Source organism: Gobio gobio (assembly GCF_949357685.1).
Source record: "Gobio gobio genome assembly, chromosome: 22".
Classification (NCBI taxonomy): domain Eukaryota; kingdom Metazoa; phylum Chordata; class Actinopteri; order Cypriniformes; family Gobionidae; genus Gobio; species Gobio gobio.
The window spans coordinates 22,068,670-22,088,822 of NC_137118.1; the positions used below are offsets into that span (position 1 = coordinate 22,068,670).

A 20,153-nucleotide genomic window follows, 5' to 3' on the forward strand; every position below is an offset into this window, starting at 1 on the left:
GAGGGGGCTGAACATATTCTTTTCTCTAATAAAGGCAGGGATCTAGAGAAGCGGCACGCCTCACGTGGGCAGGGCAAATATGCTCAGAGAACGGACACTGCACTGGTGATTCAAAACACACAGGTCTGTTACGTCCCAGTAACAAGCTCCTACATTTCGCAGTAGATTTATTTAGATTGATAATAACGGGTAATAGGCTTGCTGCGATAGTCAGTGTTGCCGGTGTTACCGGTGTTACCGGTGTTCAGGCGCAACACTGGTTACATTACTTGCCCACCGTGACATCGCACCCCACCGTCATTTTGATTTATTTAGAGTAATACAATTATTTAGTTCAGTTAGAGAACAGACACTACAAATAAAAACTGAATGTGTCAGCTTAATAAAGCGTGAGCCGAATGAGAGTCACAGCACAAACTAGCAGCAGGAGTCAGATTTCATTTATCACGAGAACTAGGAGCTGACTGACAAGATGATCGTGGAAGATTTGGTTTCAAAGCTAAATGTAAAAGTGCCTATTTAAGTGAGTTTGTTATTGTACTGTTTTGTTGTTGTGTTTTTCAGTAAGAATAATATAGGCTATTGAACCCTCCATTCAAGCAACCTGCCCCTGAATTGGCGCTTATTCTAAACCGAAAGTAAAGTAGGCTGCTAATACAAATTTTAGTTTTTTGTTCAAAGCTTGGGTAATTATGATGACATATTTGTTATTCTGAATAAATAGGTGCTTTCTTCCATTTTAGTGAGTATACAATTTATAGAAGTAACTCTAAATAACCTTTTAACCATTAAGTTAAGAACGTTCTACATCACTGTTATTTTTGAGTTTATGGAAATTATTATATTTTGTTTAATGAAAGCACAGACCAACTTTAAATGTTAAGTTGACACAACATTTTTCCCATAAGTTCAGTATCCTCAAATTCCTGAAACTGGTTGCCGCAAGTATTTTGAGATTTCCTTTTTTTTTTACTGTGTACAGCCAAAGCATTCTTCCTCTATTCAACGGAGTGCATCTGCTTGTTCAGCTTCAGCTGCCCCTATACCAGTCACTAAGGCATTCAAATTGAGCCCAGTGACCCAAATGATGACAACAAAAGTATGCATGCCATCTGTTTCAGACTCCATTTGATGTATCATGCCCCATTCACTACACCTACAAGCATAGAAACTCAGAGAATCTCATCAGATTCTGTGTTTATAGTTTGTATAATACACCCTGTTTTTGTAACTCACTTTTTCTCATCACTTGCCGTTATAGGTGCGTTCTCCTCTAAAGAAACTAAAGAGTCCCTTACCTCAACATTTCTGTTTTTCATTCCCATCTAGCCATGCTAATTCATCAAAGTGAAGCTAGCATTGTGTCCGCGTGAGGCCTAGCTTGAAAAGAGTGTATTGGCGTACGCGAAAGAACAGAGAGCCCACATATGTCAAATGGCAAAGTCTGGACATTAATCTTCACGCCTCCATCTGCATGCACTCTCTGAGAGGTGTATGTTGGAGAAATTGGGTCAGGAAATTCACGGCTGTTAGAATTAACCTTTGTTATCAGCTCTCACTCCTCTTACAACTCGGAGTCAACTATATGCTACTAATAGCTTTTTTTTCAGTGCTATTATACCAATGCAAAACAATGCATATTGCAACAGAAAAAACAGCGCAACTTTAGAGGTCAATAGCCATCCTCCAGACTAATAGATGATACAGCTTTTGCTAAGTATACACAATTAGCAGTTTCTAAATGAGCCTTTGAAGGTCACATTCCCTGTCAAGTGCATACTAATAGATTTGATCTATGTATGAATGTCATCACAATTAATGAATGTTGCGTGAATTATGCTCATCAGGAGATGTGACATGCAAAAAAAAAGTCTGCTCCTCGAACTGCAATTTAGTATGGAAATAAAGTATACTTTGAGATAAATTGTGCAAAGATAATTACGTTTTAATATCACCATTAATGCCACGACTGTATATGTAGTCATAATATTAGTGCAATTACTGTACATGATCTAATGTCTCTGTTTGCATGTGTGGCAGCAGTGGTAAATCTACTGATAGATTGCCCTCTTAGATTCCGAGCTGTGTGTGTGTGCTCGAGTTGTGCACGATGAAACAAACAATGAAGTGAAATGGTTGTTTCCAAAAACTAATGCTTGCAATAAGTTTTAATTTCCTGTGTGGGTTAGCAGCTGTCTGGTGGCCCTTAAAACAGAAGCTCAAAAACAAAACTCTTAAAATGTAATGATTATTTCCCCAAAAGAAGAGAGAAGTCAAAGAAAGTGTAAGCGACAATTCTTCCCAGTTCTTCTCAGTTAATGATTGTGATGCCCATATTGCATATCATTAATGTTACCTATGTGTTGTACTTTGTCTGGGGTGTCCAATCCTGCTCATGGAGGGCCGCTGTTCTAAAGAGTTTGGAGCCAATTTCAAATAAACACATCTGAACCAGCTAATCAAGTTCTTCAGAATGAGAAGAAACTTCACTGTAAAATTCAACAGTGATTCTAACTAACACTTTTTTAGTTATCTTTTCTTAATGTCTTAATGTACCTTAATTAAGTACTTAAGTAAATGTCTTAAAACTTAATTGTAAAAATCTAGTAATATGTACTGTTCACATACTATTCCTTGTTTACTCAGAAAACTCAAGTTAAGATTAATTGATTGGTTTGAGCAAGCACCATTGTGGTGATCACTGTTCCCTTTGGTTGGGCACTACATTCATATTATTGTAATTCTCTTCCGATTGATGCAGCAATGCAACAAGAAATCAGTTATTTGTTTTAAAAAATAGGTTTCTTTTAAAAGTTTACCTAGCTTCTAACTGAATAATTAACTATAGTTAATAATTTAGTCAGAAATTAGGTCACCGTTTAAAAGTAACGAATGTAATACTTCCCTGTATGTTGTATATTGATCGTTTACAATTTTATTGCTAACATCGTAAAAAACTTGTGAAACTTTTAATTGGTTTTCTATAATCCCTCTATATTTGTAACAATATCTTGCAGTTGATCATGCTTGAGTCACACACAGACTTCAACATTCAGCTTGCAAAACACAACAATGGTAACAACAATGGTAGCTATACTAAGTAAAGTGTAAACCTAGAGTAAATCATCAAATACTCTCCACAGTTATTTTTTTGTTACTATAACTCTTGTGTAAGTGAAGTATACTAACTAAACATTTGTTAGCACAACATACTATTCCTATTTCACTTTACTTGTTTTTTTTAAGACAATCGGTTTGCATGTTTGTTTGTTTTTTTCTAAGTAAGTCTAACTAATTATACTTTACAGTGTTCCAGGCAGGTGTGTTAGAGCAAGTTGGAGCTAAACTCTGAAGGTCATTGGCAATATTGGACACCCTTGCAACTGGTAGTCCTCAAATTTTCCTGCTCATGGCGCACAGAGAAGACGAGGTGGAGATTGCAATGTTTTCTCATGCAGAACCAATCGAGATCAGAGCTGAATGTGAGGAACTCAAAACTTAGAGGAGCTAGTCATGCTTTACAGATGATGTGTTTGGATTACTTCCAAAGGTGGCTGCAATATCCTGCAAGGTAACATCTATCATCCAAAAAACACTATACCAATGAAAACTTTCTCTGGTGTTATGTCACTAGTAGTTGGAGAAACCACCCAAATTTTCCTTTCTTCAAACATACCTGTTATTCCAGTGACACTCACGAACAGGCCCTCCCTTTCCGGACAGATTAGCCCTGAGTGTTATCCAAACAAGACTTGCACGTTGTTTTCCTTGCGAGTGGCAGTGTCTGGTGAGTAGCGTGCCACCTGTGGGAGCAAGAAGGGCCACTAAGCAGGGCAATCACGCCAGGATTACCCTGAGGTAACAGGAGAATTTGGATGAAGTCACGGCAGCTTTTGGTTGCCCTGCAGTGAGAGGCTCCATCCCAGGGTGTGAGCTTAGGGAGGTGTTGTTAGGAGAAAGGAATTGAAGAGATGAATACAATGGAGGAAAAGTGGATGGGAAAGGAGGTAGGATAGATAAGGGATAAGCACGAGAAAACACAAGAGCATAAGACTGTGTTATGAAAGGTTTTCTCATGGGGAGTAATAGTGTGGAATACAAAGCAGGCTTGTCATAGTAGAGCCTGTTGGCCTGCCAGAATGTGTACCCTTTGCAAACGAGAGCATCCGGAAGCAAACAGTTGCAGTTTCCTGTCTGCTGTCACTCCGCAAGCCCTGGTACCTCAACTGCTCTCTCTAGAGAATCTGTAGTAAAGGTATGATAAAGTCTTGATCAAATGGCTTTGCATCACAGATGAGTTGTCTCCTAAGACCCAGGAAAACAAAGTCTTTTGAATTTAGTATTTTTATCATGTCATTACATTGTTTAGAGCAGAAGAACCGTTTTTTTTTTTTAACCAAACTTTGTTTAAAGATGATTCTCAACTATATTATGAAAGATATCATGGAATGAATTGATATACCATTTTACCAAGTCCCGGTGTCCTCTATTGAGGACAGGTGTGAAATTAATGCCATGTTTTGTAACAGAAAGTCATATTTTGATTAGAAACCCCGTAACATTTTACTGAGATGTTGATTTATAAAAAACCATTTGAAAATTAGTCAGATTTAAATGATAATTACAAAATATTACAAAATATTATGTTTCCATAAGAGTGCTACATTTGACCATTCAGTAATTTTTAAAGACCAAGGAGAAGTTGTTGTCCTGGTGAAACCTCAAAACAAATGGTCTCTCTGAAAAGCCCTGAATGTGATCTTTACAGGACATCCAAACTTAAAACTGTGTCAAATGGTGTCAGAGAAATTCACAAAAATATAATGTCCTTGTAAGAGGAGAGTGGCACCCAGGATGAGAATAGAGAGATGAGAGTCAAAACAAAATTATACATGTATCAGATTAAATTAACAATATATTTTTACCAAAACATATGACTTACAATATTTTATTAGATTTCTCTCTTTTTTTGTTGTATTATTGGAAATATGATTGTGGCAAGCAGGGCGGGGCCGAGAGCTGTGGGAACGGTGCGAACATCACTTGCGCGCAACACTGGCCTCAAGTCTAACGGAGGAGCTCTGTGAGGATAAAAGGAGCTGTGAAGACAGTAAAGAAGGAGAGAGGACCAGGCGTGGATTATATATGTTGGAGTTTTGTTTTAGTTTAAGTGGCAGTTGTCCGTGAGGGGCTGTCACTTTACTTTCATTTTGTTTTCGGGCACCTGTGTAGCAATGGTAAAGTTTCAGGGAAGAAGAAGGTGGGAACCGGCTAAATAGTCCAGGCCTGGTCCTCTCATTTATAGCACTGTCGTCACTCCTCCTTTTATCCTTCCGGAGCTCCTCCGTGAGACTTGAGGCGCTCCGATGACGCTCATTAGCAATCCAATCACCGACCTCGCTCTGTTCCCATGGCTCTCGGCCCCACCCTGCTTGCCACAATGATTTGTGGCACTTTTTGTTTGACCCTAATGACTATTCAAATTTGAAAAGTAGGGATGTGTTTTTACATGATTGACTAGTCATCTGCCAATCATATAGTTGACAAATGTGGTCAACTATAACATTTTATTGGGATTGTTTATCTAGGTAATTAATCTTTGGATTCTCAAAGAGGGTTTTAGGGAGTGTGCATGCTAATTGTCTAATCATAACTAGCGGTGTGTAGGTGAGCAAACCTACATAACTTCAATTATAATCAAAGATGCTCTTTACACTGCAAACATGCAATGCTGCTTTTGCAGTGTAGACAAGCTGTGAATCTGTCAGGATGTTAAATATCCCTCTGAGAAGTCTTTAATTTCAGCCCCTTTAAAGCACAACGTCTGCATCATCAAAGCAGTGCTTTTGTTACAAATTCGACCCCTTTCAATAAAAAATTAAAGACAATCACCATCAGACTTCAGATCGCCTGCTGTGAACAATGTTCTCATTATTATTCATAATCCATTTTTGTGAGGACTATGAAAGTGCAATTAATGATTTTAGTTATATTGCCCTCAGCCCTGATACATCTGATTGGTGCTTAATAACCCTAAATCAGCCTAATTGTAGAAGTTGTCCTTAAGATCGACAAACGTAGTGGTTTACACAACCTAAAGTCACTAATCAACTTTAAAATGTTTAAATGTTTTTTCATCCCTTGTGTTCCCTTGTTCCTTTTTATGGGGGATATATAGGAATATTCTTGATTGCAGTTCACCTAAGGCCAATTCATCCTCTGGTCTAGAGAATTTTTAAACCCTGGTCAAAATAATTTTTTTATCATCAGAAAAAATTATTTATCTTTCTTTTGGAGACATGCCTAGGCCTGACGTGATAAATGATCTAAAAGTGCTACTTACGCTGGCACCCTGGCATCCACTCAGAAATGCTTTGTGATCCCTTCAGCATAGCAACGTTTTTAAATCAGAGTACATGCTTTGCACCAAGTCATCAAATTCCAGTCGCAAGAATTTCCCCTTTTGACATAAACACATCAGCATCTCAAAAAGACCCTTTGCGTCGAGATTGATTGGGGAAATGATAACAACGGCTGAGCAAATGGAGACAAATTACGGCAAGCGTTGTTGGTGCTCTGAGTGGCTGTCAAAACAGACGTAAAAAACGAGCGTTAGGATTCTTTCTGACCCCTACCGGAGCTTGTTCCTTCCCTCTCCCTCCTGCTGCCACCCTGCGAGGAGAATGGGAACAGAGAAGGAGCGATTGTTGGTTTTAGGCCTCAGTGTACTTCCTGTAAACTATAGGAGTGCTTTGTAATGACATCCAGGTATGTTTGCTCTTCATTTTGCACGGCTCATCTGTGATCAGTGTTGGAGGACATGTGTGCCGGTGGAGATGGAGTAAGAGAGGGAGGTGTACAGCAAGCAGATTTCAATCCTTCCTGATGAGGAGTACAGGGGGCCGCAGACACAGGCCTGCCACGGGATGTTTACATTCCACCAGCAAGGCCACGCAATTCCCTCATTCAAAGCAGAGCTGAGGTAAAGCGGCAGAATAAATGTGCAAGTAATCTGGGTATAAAGGAGTGTTTTCTCCAAGGGCCTGGGGGTCAATGCAGCAGGTTCTTGCCATCCACTTCATACTAAGAATGGATTAGATATTAGAAAAAAATTGCAGAGTGATCTTGAAACTTGATTTTACAATCAGTTTATTTCTGCCACAATATTTTATGGGCCACATCAGTTGTTAGTCTGTGTTTACAAATATTTATAAGCTAGAGGACTTCATAACATGCCTTTGGCACTACAGGAATAGCCTCAGTGACTTACTTGAAGGCTCCAGAACATCATCAGTCAACTGTGAATGCTTTTTTATTTGGCTTGTTACCAATTAACATTGCACTCTGGAATATCTTGGCCCAAGGTCATCCGTCAAATATGAATGAAACTTAGTTTGTGAATATGTCTGTTTTTACGCTGTGAATTTACACTGTGCTTATTGAGTTGGACTGCATAATTTTTGCCTTGCAGGAAAGCACATCCCTCTGAAATCTTAGTTACACTGCAGTGTTCAGCCCTTTTTTTTCTTCCATGCCATGATCTTCACAGAAGTTAAATAATAGTAATAAAGCAACAAGCAATTAATCACATTTCTCCAGCTATGTCTGCAACAAGCTGAATTTGTCGCACACTTGGTTTTAGTTGGACCACTCTCGTCGGTGCAAAATTGCATTGGTCCATAGAACATCACTTAAATGAACATGAACTTTTTTCCCAGATGCACGAGTATGACAACATGCAAACATGACAGCACTCAGTTAGATGTACACGGCCATTCATATTTTGGCACACCAAATGTATCCCTGAGCCTGTTTAGCTAAATAATTGCAGAGACAGGTAATGCTTTCATTTATCCTCTGCAATTTGGTTACTGGGAAATCTTACACTTGCTAAGCTATTTTGTTTCCTTATACTAGGCTTGCTGCGATAGTTGGTGTTACTGGCGTTCAGCCGCAACACCGGTTATATCACTTGCCCACCGCGTCACCGCCCCAACCTCGTTTTGATTTTTATAGTACTAAAAAGAATTTAGTTCAGTTAGAGAACAGATATAAACTGAAGTCTGCTTAATACAGCGTGAGCCAACCGAGAGTTGCAGAACAAACCAGCAGCAGGAGTGGAAATGTAAAAATGCCTATTTAAGCGAGTTTGTCATTGTGATACCGGCATTACCAGTGTTGGCACAAATAGATTAACTGGTGGGAAAATTTCCTTACCTTATACATAATCTTTCGAGCATCAGCACTTACAGTAGATTGGCCAATGGAACACTGGTTGGTGAGAAGAAATATCCCACATCCAACTTTGAATGAAACGCAGCATTAAACATAAAGTATGTTCTGATTGGCTGTTGCATAAATACTTTAAGTGAAGACTTGACATTGGAATCACCCGGTTGATTGGGACACGGTGTAAGACTATACCAGCTCCCTGCATACTTCGCAATCATGATAATCACAGCATAGCATCAACACCACCATGATAACATATGGTCCAGTTGCTGCAGATAGTCTTATTCTCTTACAGTGTATGATACTGCTTATGGCTCCAATTCTGTAATACACAATCTACCACTTGATAGGCTGAAATTCCCAACCTTGCACCAAATCAATGACATGAACACAGCAAGCGCAGCCCCATATATCTGCACAGCCTGGCAGCAGCAGCTAGATTTCTGTTCCACATGTGGAATGCTAAGGATGTATGTTACTGTGTATTAGCAAATGAAGGGGGGGGGGTGCTATTGCTCTGGAGTGCATTTCTGAGATTAGGATCCAGTTCAATCAGGGTTGCCTTTGTGTATTAGGGCTTTGGGTGCGAGTGGGATGGGGTGCTTTAATCTCCTCTGGTGCCGATTTGCATTGGAGCGTTGCCTCATGCTGCTCTCCATCACAAGGGGCTGTTGAGTTGTACATCCTGTTTCATCTCCTCTGGCAGGCTGCTCATGTGTCTGGGGAAACAAAGTGAGACTGAGTTTCTGTCAAAAGTTCCATTGTGCATTGAATTGGGAAAATAATAAGCCTTTATTAAAAAAAAAAATTCAGAACGATGCAAGGCCCATATCATTACATCCTAGTGTATTTTTCTTCTGACTAGTGGAGATATTATGTAAAAAAATAACAATGTAAAAAAAAAAAAAAAACTAACTCTGCAAAATATTTGAACAAATGAGATATAGTGATATGTTGCAGAGATTTTACATTTGAAGGGCATTGTTAGACATGGCACTAAGCAGAATAATATGACCAATGTTATGCACAATAAACAATTCTTATAGTTTCACATTGCATATAGCATATATATAATAACATGATCTGAATCTTGACCTGGGACAAAACATCAAGTAGTTCCCCTCTTATCAGTATGTACAGTATGTACAGTATGTACAGTATTATAATATTCATTGTGGTCAGTTTATGCTTTGTTCTCAAGAAATACATCCAATAACAATCAATGTATGATCTTTGTACAAAATTCAACTGGTGGGCATAGAGCAGCGATTTTATAATGACTTTGAACGTGGCTCCAGCAGTAATTCTGTAACTTGTAGGCATGGATCGACCATTGGCTTTGAACATGGTTTGAGCAATAGTTCCATCTCTAAAATTTGACTGGATAATCATTCATTTTAGTTAGTATGCTTAGTATATACCCATTTAGGGGTTTTCGTAGGTCATAACTAGAGTGTTGGTCTTCAACTAGATAGTCTTTGAAGCATGTGGTGCATCACAGGAGGTCTGGGAGGAGAGAGAAAATCAGGAACAGCGCCAGTGGCTGGGAGTAAGCAAGCATCCCCCCCGACAAGTGTAAGAAAATAAACCAAGTAGCCAAACCCACATTCCCAATGTAGAGCGTCTAAGCCCAGGAGCCCAATGATGAAGCTGTCTGATCTATGTAGTATCAATCTGATACTTTCTAATCCTATTGACCTTTGCAGACTATGTAGCATTTCATGACCTTTGTTTGTGTGGAAATCCCTCCGTGTTACAATACAATATCAGTCAGGGAGGGAAAACTTCCATATGCCGCAGTCCTACCCAGCCCACCCGCAGCCTGGAGGCTTGAGTGCGATGTGTCCTTGTAAACTCTGGCAGCTCTGAAAGCATGCTGATGCCATGAAACCAAGGATGGAACGAAATATTCATGATTTGGGGGAATCAAATGTAAAATTTTAAGACCGAGTCATTGACCTTTTTGAATAGTAGTGGTGATTAAAGTCTATTTTCAAGCTGATTTATTCTGGCCAATGATGGTTTAAAGCAGGTAAAGCTGGTTGGGGAAGTTTTGCTGGTTAAGTTAGTTAGGAACTCTCTTGGGACAGCAGCATACCAGCATCCCATACTTGGCACCAGTATCCCAAACTCAACAACTGGTGTTTTCAGCAAGTACTGTCCTGTATGAAACTTTTTTTTTTTTTTTTGGTTGCACTGTGTACTTTCACATAACAATATTCTGAGATTGTGAATTATAAATTGTAAGTTTAATTGTCGTTGTAATGGTAATACAGGTATAAGCATGCACTGTACTCATATGTACTGTCTTTTCTCTGAGAGTTTGAGAACAAAGGACACTCATTTACACAGACAGCTTCTGTTTGTGCAGCCAATTAACTGCTTTGTGATTTTGCCGCATGTTTCAGAAGGACAGCTGTTCCTCATCTAGCCAGGAGTTCTAGTTGTCCGTCCGGTCCTCTATTGGCCGGTCTAGAATTCCCTCCACGAGCAACACTGCATATGTCCTGCTCATAAACCTTTAGCACTTCCATGTGGGTGTAAAGTCCCTCTCCTCTCATCTCTACATGACGCCTCCGCTAACCTCTGCGGCCAGTTTACATCTACATTATTAAGTGTCAGTTTGACAACTGCTTTAAACTCCAACCATATTTTCCCCTTCCATCCTATTCCTAATGGGACCTTCAAACTCATTGCCCTTGAAGCTGCACGTTCACTGCACATTTGCATGTATCGGAATTTGTTTGACTTGTAGTTGGGTTTGTTTAAAGTACTGTAATATCCATGTTTGGAGATTTTGAGACGTTGATGCCTGATGTTATTGTGGGTAGTGAAAGTTTGAGGTCTGATCCTGACTAGCTTTTTTACACAAATGTCCTATCCTAAAGATAAAATGCAGTTATGGTGTATTAACATTGAATTGCCAATTCTATGCCACCCTGTGGCAATACTTGAAAAGGAAGCAAACCTAAGATCTGATATGGCCATAAAATAAGCTGCTAATTGCATAATGGGAATTAGGCATTCTGAGCTATTGAAAGGTAGCAGATATGAGGAATTGTTCCTGGGCTTTGTTGTGTTGTGCCAATGCGCCACCGTTTACGCGCCCTATCGCTGCCTGCCCACAGCTTCAACAGATAAGCAGGCAGGAAACAAGAAAAGGATTTATTTGATGCTTCATAATAGCACAGTCTGGAAAAAGTGGGCAGACAAGTGAGAGGAAACCCCTTAATGAGAATCCTCAAAGGGAACAAGGCAGAGGGCAAAGCAATGACTCCCATACTAAAGATATTTAGAGAGGAGATATTTCACAGGCTTACACAACTGAGATTCCTCACAAAGCATTGTCTTCTGAGGGTCTCAAAAAAAAAATAGACCTATAAAATGAGCTTTTGAGAAGTCCAGGCATTTACCCTCCTTGCAATTATTCTTTTTTTTGATATCTAACACATGTTTGAGAATGATAATCATGTTTGGTCAATTGACACAATGAAATCGGTTCAAATAAATTATAGTGTATGGGGGAGTTGTGTTGAATATAAAACAATACAAATGCATGCAATACATTCAATGTCAGTTTAAAGTGAAGAGAATATAATTGCCATTATTTTTAAAGTTGAAAATAAAATCTATAGCAGCATAATTAGGGTGATGAAATCAGCAGACATTCAAGTTAGTTCACTGTATAAGGTGACCGGAGATTTTTCTTTGAGCTAAGACTGACGAAAGTGATACATGACTTATTCAAAAAGTTATTCTACTCCCGTTCTGTCATTTTAAAATGATAGATCACATTATAAAATATTCTGTTTGGATTTAAAAATGTGTTTTTAAGTTTTTGGTTGCTTGGAATACATCAAATGACTTCTAGGATACTATTATCTGCAGAGAAAGTTTCCCTAGCAACATTGGTGCTATGCTTCTATCTCAAAGATATTTTTGTCATTGCTTATAAGCTTATTTCTATCTTTACAGATAATAACTTATATGTTTTCTGTAAGCAGGGTAAGCAGGAAATTTGCAGTCAAATTTACAACTGCATGTCACTCTATCTGTACTTAACCAATCCTAATGGGCATGTCCGTGTTATAGCAAACAGATGCCACTGTCACCGTCCTCCTCTCTTGAACGCAACAGCCTTTTTGCTTTCCATTCTACTCAACACTGCTGCATCACAGGTTTTGACATCGGAGTAAATGTAAAATTCATGGATTTGGTTTGCCCAGAGCGTGTGGATAAAGCTACAGGGGTAGTTAGTCAGGTCAGTGGAAAGAAGAGAGATTGCTTTTTCCGACCCCTGTGCATTGTGGGAGTCACGACGCTGTAATGAAAGTCAAAGAGGAGCATTGATGTGTTCTCTGAGTTTTGTTTGTTTGCCTGTTTGTGTATTCTGAACCTTATTTTTTCTTATGTTTCTTTCATTGTTGCTGCTGTCGCATGACGGTGGACATCTATGGGGAATTACTCGTGGTTGCGACATGAAGAAATGTATTTTCGTTTGATGTCAAAGCCCATAACAACATGCCTTAGGGTGTGAAAAAAGATTATGTAGAAAAACAACCACATCTTCATCTTTCTTGTGAAAAACACAGTAATGACCGAACTGATTTTAAGTAGAAAAATAAACAGACCCACTATTTTCTCATCACAGGCAAACCAAAAACCAATTGTGTTCGATATTCTTAGCCAAAATATATTCATTCATAAAAATCTCAGACAATCCAATGTGACAAAAACAAGCTTTCAAGAGAATCTCCTCACATTTTGTCATGCATTCTGTCATGCATCTGCAGTGGAAAAAACATTTGTGAAAATATTTTGCAATAACGATATATAGTTATTTAAGTTATTTATATATATAATTATTTTATCTAAAAAAAAGAACAAAGAAGCAAATTACAAACAATAGGGCAAGCATAATAGAGATACAAATAAAATAAACAACGTTTTAAAGGTACGATACGTTTATCATACATATACATTTTTAGTTTGATTAAAATAAACCATGTTTTTTAGGTACAGTAAGTTTATTTAACATATATACACAATTTTTTGTTTGATTAACATGAATGAAACAGAAAGGTATTTTAGGCTACTGCCCCTTTAAGACAGAATGCTTGGATCGAACACATGCAATACACACCAATACACATACACCAGACTCCCCCTGAAATTGCCTCATCGTCACAGCATCCTCAATAAACCCGTCTCCAGCGTGATGACTCCGATTTTTCGAATATTCCTATTTAATAATTGTTTAATCGACACGTCATCCTCAATAAACCCGTCTCCGGCATAATGACTCCGATCTTTTGAATATTCCTATTTAATAATTGGTTAATCAACATGTCATCCTCAATAAAACCGTCTCCGGCGTGATGACTCCAATCTTTTGAACATTCCTATTTTATAATTGTTTATTTTTCTCCATTATGCCACCTGATGAAGTTTTGGTTCCTTGCCACTGTCACCTTTTGCTTGGCTTGCTCAGTTGGGGAAACGAAATTTTCCACTAAATATCCAAATACATTTAATTACTAAACTAAATTAAATTAATCAACAAAATTACTGATCTGCCCACATTGTCACTATATGATAGTTGAAATGAGCTGATGACATCACCGTTTTCTCCAGAGCGGCTGTACAGCCGAATTTCTGTTGCATTGTTTTCCTTTTTAACACTGTGAAGTTGCTTTGAAACAATCTGCATTGTAAAAAGCGCTATATAAATAAAGTTGACTTGACTTAACATACATTGATACATATCAACGGTTTTCACCAAGCTGTTTACGTTCTTCTCAGCCATATCGACTGTATACGTAAGATACTCCGCATGATTTGACCATCCAGGTGCAAATAGAACTGAATACGCAATTGTGCGATGTCTGTGAGAGCGCTTCTGGTGTGTCGTTCAGCGCAATACCAGTACCAGTGAGTAATTTTTTTACAGCGTAGCTGCACATAATATTTTCATAAACTTTTTCTGAAGATCCTTGTTAAATGTACATACGCGTTTCTTTGATATCTTCGCACCTGACTTGATGTCCTCCGCGCTATCTAACACCCCGCCCTCACTAACTGCAAGTTTATCGATAACAAATTGTAATTGGATGGTAATTTTGTTGTACGATAAGTTGTAGGTTGATGGTTGTAAGAGTCTCCCTCATCTTTTTGAATGAACTGCCGACAGCAGTAAAGCATAGACATTTCTTATTTCTCCATTATGCATAACGTTTTTTTTCTTGATATTTTGATTATACCAATGTAAACTGAAGGTCTCCTTGAATCCTTCTTTGAAAAACACATTTGATTCATTTTCACTTAGAAAAAATAAAATGTCAAGCCATGTGTTGCAAACATGCTGATGTTAATCCTCTGTTCTGTTTCCTCAGGTGCCAGGATTCAATATGAAAGGATAGGAAGTGATGTCACTATGCAGTGTGGCTCGCTGGACAACAACGCCTCTGTAACGTGGAAGGTGAATGGCACGGACGTGAAGGCCCGTCGGCGAGAAGAAGGACCACGGCTCATCCTGATGGAGGTGAACATGAGTAGCAACGGCTTATACAGTTGCTTCCAGAACCCCGACGGCCAGCGCCGCGACCAGATCAATCTCCGCGTCGGACGTAAGTAGTGACTGTTTATCTTGATTTTATCTTTCTCATGTTCACTACATCCTTCCCAGAACTTTGAATAACCCTGGACTGTGTTTACCCCGACACTTCTTTTTCTAAACAAGCACTGCCCACGTTTCCGCCGCTTGCTTCCCGGTCATCTCATAAAGGCCAGTAACCTCTTGTTTGTGTGTCTCCACTGTGTATTTGAAGAGTCTAATTATTAACAACAAACGTCATTGTTTGACCCTGTCTGCTGCTTGGTTCCCCTCCGGCCCCTGATCCCAAACCTAGTCTTCTTTAGCAAGCAGCTGCTTCTATCTGTGTGGGAGTCACTGGGGTGCAAGTTTTATGTCTTTTCTATTTGTCAATTGGATTAAATTGTCGTGGTGAATCTTTTTTATGAGGATGTACAACATGATGTGAGAGAAGATAGTAGGCCTCGACCAGATGTGCACAATACAACAGGGTCATTTTTTTAGGACTTCTGAGTGGCCTCCATAAAACTATTGGGACATTCAATCACTCTAAGCTGTATATTAAACATCAAATGTGTTCAGATAGGCCGTGCATTTTATGAACATTTAGACAAAAGGGGGGGCGACTTGGTAGAATTGGTCGATTATTTTTCCGTTACTATAACCCCACAGCTAAATTCTGAACCGCTATGCTGTAGCAAATGTGCAAAGCACTGTAATAAATATTATGTGACAAGATGCTACCCGTATCACCGCCTGACAGCAATTTCATTGACTAATCAAATTAGACAAATGAAGAGGGGAAAAGTGGAGATGAGTCCTCTTATGAGAACATGATGTGGAATGTGCTTCATCGCCCGCCTCTGCGTTCTTCCACAGCCCCTGAAAATGACTGAACAAAATGTAAGCGACATCACATGATTAATAAAAATAGGCTAATTTCTCTAAAGGAATTTCATTTTACATGCATTAAAAATGCAACATTTCAAAGATCTCATTACGGTTTTTACATTCCAAAAACTCTAACAAATTACCACTTTGTTTCCTTTTATTGTATGTCTCTACAAGAAAAAAATGTGAACTAAATCTTGATTGTTTTTCCTAAGATAAAATGGAGAGCAAATTAAGACTTATGTTTACTTAGCCACATGTCGTTCCAAACCTCAATCACTTTCAAACTGGTTTGGAAAGAGATGATGGTGAGTCAATGATGACAGAACTTACATTTTGGCATAAACTATCCCTTTAAGACATTAATCTCACGTGTCTCTGCTGTTTACATCTGGTACTAACATCTGTTCCAGGTGATCTAAACACAAATGTTCAGCCAAGACAGATTGCCATTTACACCTGGAAGTAACATCTTAAATGCGTCTCCGGTGACCTCTTGTGATCAGATTTCATAACCACATACTTCACAGTGTTACTGCATTGTTGATAAAGCACAAACAGTTAAAAAAAAGTCAGCACATTGTGACACACTGCATTTTAAGTGGGCTACAGGGCGTTTTCTGTTTAGCAGATGCCCTTCAATTGTTCACCTCTTAAAATTCTTGAACCAAGCGAAGGTGAGAACAGTATTTCATTGTGTGGCTTTTCTCCGCAAAAACAGATTGTGAGCTTATGTCTGGTGGGCTAGTGGCCGTGTGGCTGCACTTCCTCTCTCACAGCGGCTGGATCACGGGCAATACGGCTCAGCTAACAAGATAAGTTCTGCAGCTAAGTGTCTGAATGAGAATGGCATGGTCCCAATCCCACAGACAGGGAGAGGCCCCTCCGCAAGTACGTCAAACACTCGGCCTATCTGTGACAGGAACGCTTGCCAGGAATTAGAGGGGAAGAATTGGGTCTGGCCGTTTACAAGGATTCCTGTAGCTCCTCTAAACAGTCTTTAGTGGTCTGTCATAACCAAAACAGCTTGTAGGTCAACTTTCACTGAGAAACCATAGGAAATAAGTTATGGTTTCCTTGATAATTACGCTGGTTTCGTTTGTGCCCACGGATGGTTCAAGATAGCTACTGCTTTTTTAATTGTTTAGCTTTGCCTCTCTTTCTCCATCATTGTGCTAGCTAACCTTGCTTACAGTTAAATACGAATTGTTACAATGCATATTAAATATGTTCTTATTGTATGTGATTTTGTTGCACTGCACAGCATTTCCACTTTCAGTGTGGGCCTGTAGCAAGAAACAAGAAATTATTATGAAGAAAGACAAGGGGTGGAATCAGTAAACATCACAAATTTGATGGGAACCTATATCATCCCCACAAGCACTTTGGCTCAACATCTCAAGCACATTAAAGGGATAGTTCACCCAAAAATAATAATTTACTCACCCTCAAGCCATCCTCGGTGTATATGATATTCTTTTATTAGATGAATACAATCTGAGTTATAATAAAAATGTCCTGGCTCTTCCAAGCTTTATAATGGCAGTGAATGGCAGTCCAAAATTTGAAGACCAAAAAAGTGTAGCCATCCATTATAAAAGTAATCCACACGGCTCCGGGGGGTTAATAAAGGCCTTCTGAAGTGAATCGATTGGTCTTTGTAAGAAAAATATCCATATTTAACACATTACAAAGAAAAATATCTAGCTTCCGGTAGACCGCCTTCCGTATTCAACTTACGGAGTAAGTGTAACTCCTCTCGCAGTTCAAAATGCTTATGCTACGTCCAATGTCATCATCGCACAAGTTACACTTTTTCCGTAAGTTGAATACGGAGGGCAGTCTGCCGGAAGTGCTTTAGGCAGCCATTCACTGCCATTATAATGCTTGGAAGAGCCAGGACATATTTTAATATAACTTTGATTGTATTATGTCATATACACCTAGGATGGCTTGAGGGAGAGTAAATCATGGTGTAATTTTCACTTTTAACATTAATTATTGTCCAAGACTCTGAATAGTCAGACGTTTCTCTTGACGTTTTGATGACAAATTACGAAGTCAAAATTAAATTTAAAAAAAAATTAAGCAATTTGGCTAAAATACATTAGATGAAGAACAATAATAATCAAAGACTATTTACTGGGGGTCTCTGTGTTCAGGTTGCAAAGTATTCTCTGAATGCCCCATATTTTAATCTTATGCACCAGGGAGCCTTGGTGTTCCCTTGTCGGTCTCAGGACCCTAACAGTTGAAGACCTCAGGGCAAAAAACACAGTCCATTTTCTGTTCATTTAGTAAATGTAAAGAATCAAGTATTCAAGTACCTTTAACAAGATCCACAACAAAATTTCTTAAAGGTGACCAGATTTTCGAGATATCATTATACTCTGTGTGCTAGATTGTAACTTTTGTAATGACTGAGTATATAAAAAACCCATGATTTTGGAATAAATAAATAATGTCATCTATCATACTTTCATAAAGCTGTCTTGAAACACTCAGTATGATTAATACAGTCCTCTGTATCATTATTGGTTGGCAGGAAACATGATGCATAAGCATAACAATGTTTACTAATAATGTTATACTTTTGCGAGTGTGTTTGCTACTTAAATTTGTTTTTTCATTTACTCTTTCTGAAAGTTGTCCAACCCAAATGTCTCACATGCACCAAATAGATCCATGAATTGAAATCGCTGACAGGTCAAATCCTCCTGTTTGCCATTGGACAAAAAAATGTAATGACTACCTGCCAAGAAGTTATCTATTAATAAGATGAAGAAACAGACAAGTATTGGCCTTCACTGATAACTAAAACATAAAATCACACAGAAAGTAATGCTAGCCTAAGGGCATAAAAAAAAACATTCACCAGCAAGTTACCTCTTGTAAAGTTCAAAAACTTGCACCATCCTTTTCCCTGCTGTTGATTTTCTGTTGTTTGTGGTCTGTCTCCATTTAGCTGTAAGAAACAAGAGAAAGCCATTAAAGTGGCATGTTTTGTCTGCCCTGGGAAAAAGCTGCTATCCTGCAGGATAAAGTGCTGGGTCTACAGTAAGCAATGCTGAGGGTTCAGGCAGGACCACAAAGTATGCGAGGGGAAGCGAGCTGTGCCGTTGTCAGAGATAGGATGCTCGTGTTGGGCTGCTTTGCGGTGGTTGTCAGGGAGGAGGTTAGAGAGAAGACATATGTCGAGGTCATCACCGCTTTACTTGAGTGCTCACGATGCCGTAACTATTAAACTTTTATTACCTTACTGCAAGCAGAGGAAAACAAAAGCATTAAACTAGTTGCCACAGCACCTTTGTGACGTGAATCCTGGGGAAGATAACAAGGGTTCATCAAAAAGTGTGTAAAGTAAAAAATGTTAAGTTCTTTATTCCAAGGATATTTTTCATTCACTCACCATTGTTCGTTCCAAACACATTTTAAAACACTGTTTTTGTGTTGAAGTGTGGACTGTGAAAACGTAAGTATTTGAAAATGATGAGGCACATTTAGTCATTAGTCATAGTCAGTGTTGCCACAGTTACTTTGAAAAAGTAACTTAGTTACTTTACAGATTACTTGATTTTAAAAGTAACTAAGTTACTTTACAGATTACTTGATTTTAAAAGTAACTAAGTTAGATTACAAGTTACTTTATTAGTTACATTCATCAGTTGCCGACAACACCTCTGCAGCCTCAACATAAAAATGACAACCGTTTTTGCCAACACTTTATTGGAAGTGCATTTTTAATAGTAACGTCAACAATGTATCTCCTGAAATTGTATCTCCAAAAAAAATATTTGGACTAATTTTATAAAATCTAAACATGTTAATGAAAAGGTACAAATTACTTTGTGTTCTTATTAAATACATTTATGAAAAACAATTTATATTACATTTTTTAATTTATATTTATATATGAATGTAAATAATTATATGGGCCAACACAAATAATATAAAATTACAAGATTTATAGTTTATTGTAAACCTGATGTGCAGCTCTGTAAAGGGACAACAATTATATGATCGATACGTGAGAACAATATATTTTTTAATAATTTTTAAGTGCACAAAACTATGAAAATATATGAAACGCTTCAAAACAGAGCGGCAACAAAGCGCTTATGCGCATCCCGGGTGCAGAATGATGCGCTTAAAGCAACATGGAGTCAGAGTGTGCAGTCCAGCGCGAGTGCACATTGAAAAGTTCACGGCATAAAGAGAAGATGAGTGTTGAGCCCACAAATCCTAGTCTACTATGTAGCCTATATCGGTCCAAACATTCACTGATTATTTGTTTCTTCACAGTTTTAAATTCCGGTTATTGTGCGTGTGATGCTAATTAATAGTCCTTGTGTTGTCACCTGGGTAAGTTAGCTCGAGCACAACATCTTTCAGAAACCGCTAGATAAACTCCAGCAAGATAAATTATTTTATCAACATA

The 20,153-nt window shown here is 38.5% G+C and overlaps 1 protein-coding gene across 4 annotated transcripts in view; it reads left to right on the forward strand.

Moving 5' to 3' along the window:
* The window catches only part of cntfr (ciliary neurotrophic factor receptor), a 221,040-nt gene that overhangs the window by 101,804 nt on the left and 99,083 nt on the right, over window positions 1-20,153 (forward strand). For all 4 annotated transcript variants that reach the window (XM_079804549.1, XM_079804551.1, XM_079804550.1 and 1 more), the window contains one exon: window positions 14,625-14,858. In XM_079804549.1, coding sequence (XP_079660675.1) covers window positions 14,625-14,858 — 234 coding nt within the window. The remainder of the gene's footprint in view (window positions 1-14,624; window positions 14,859-20,153) is intronic.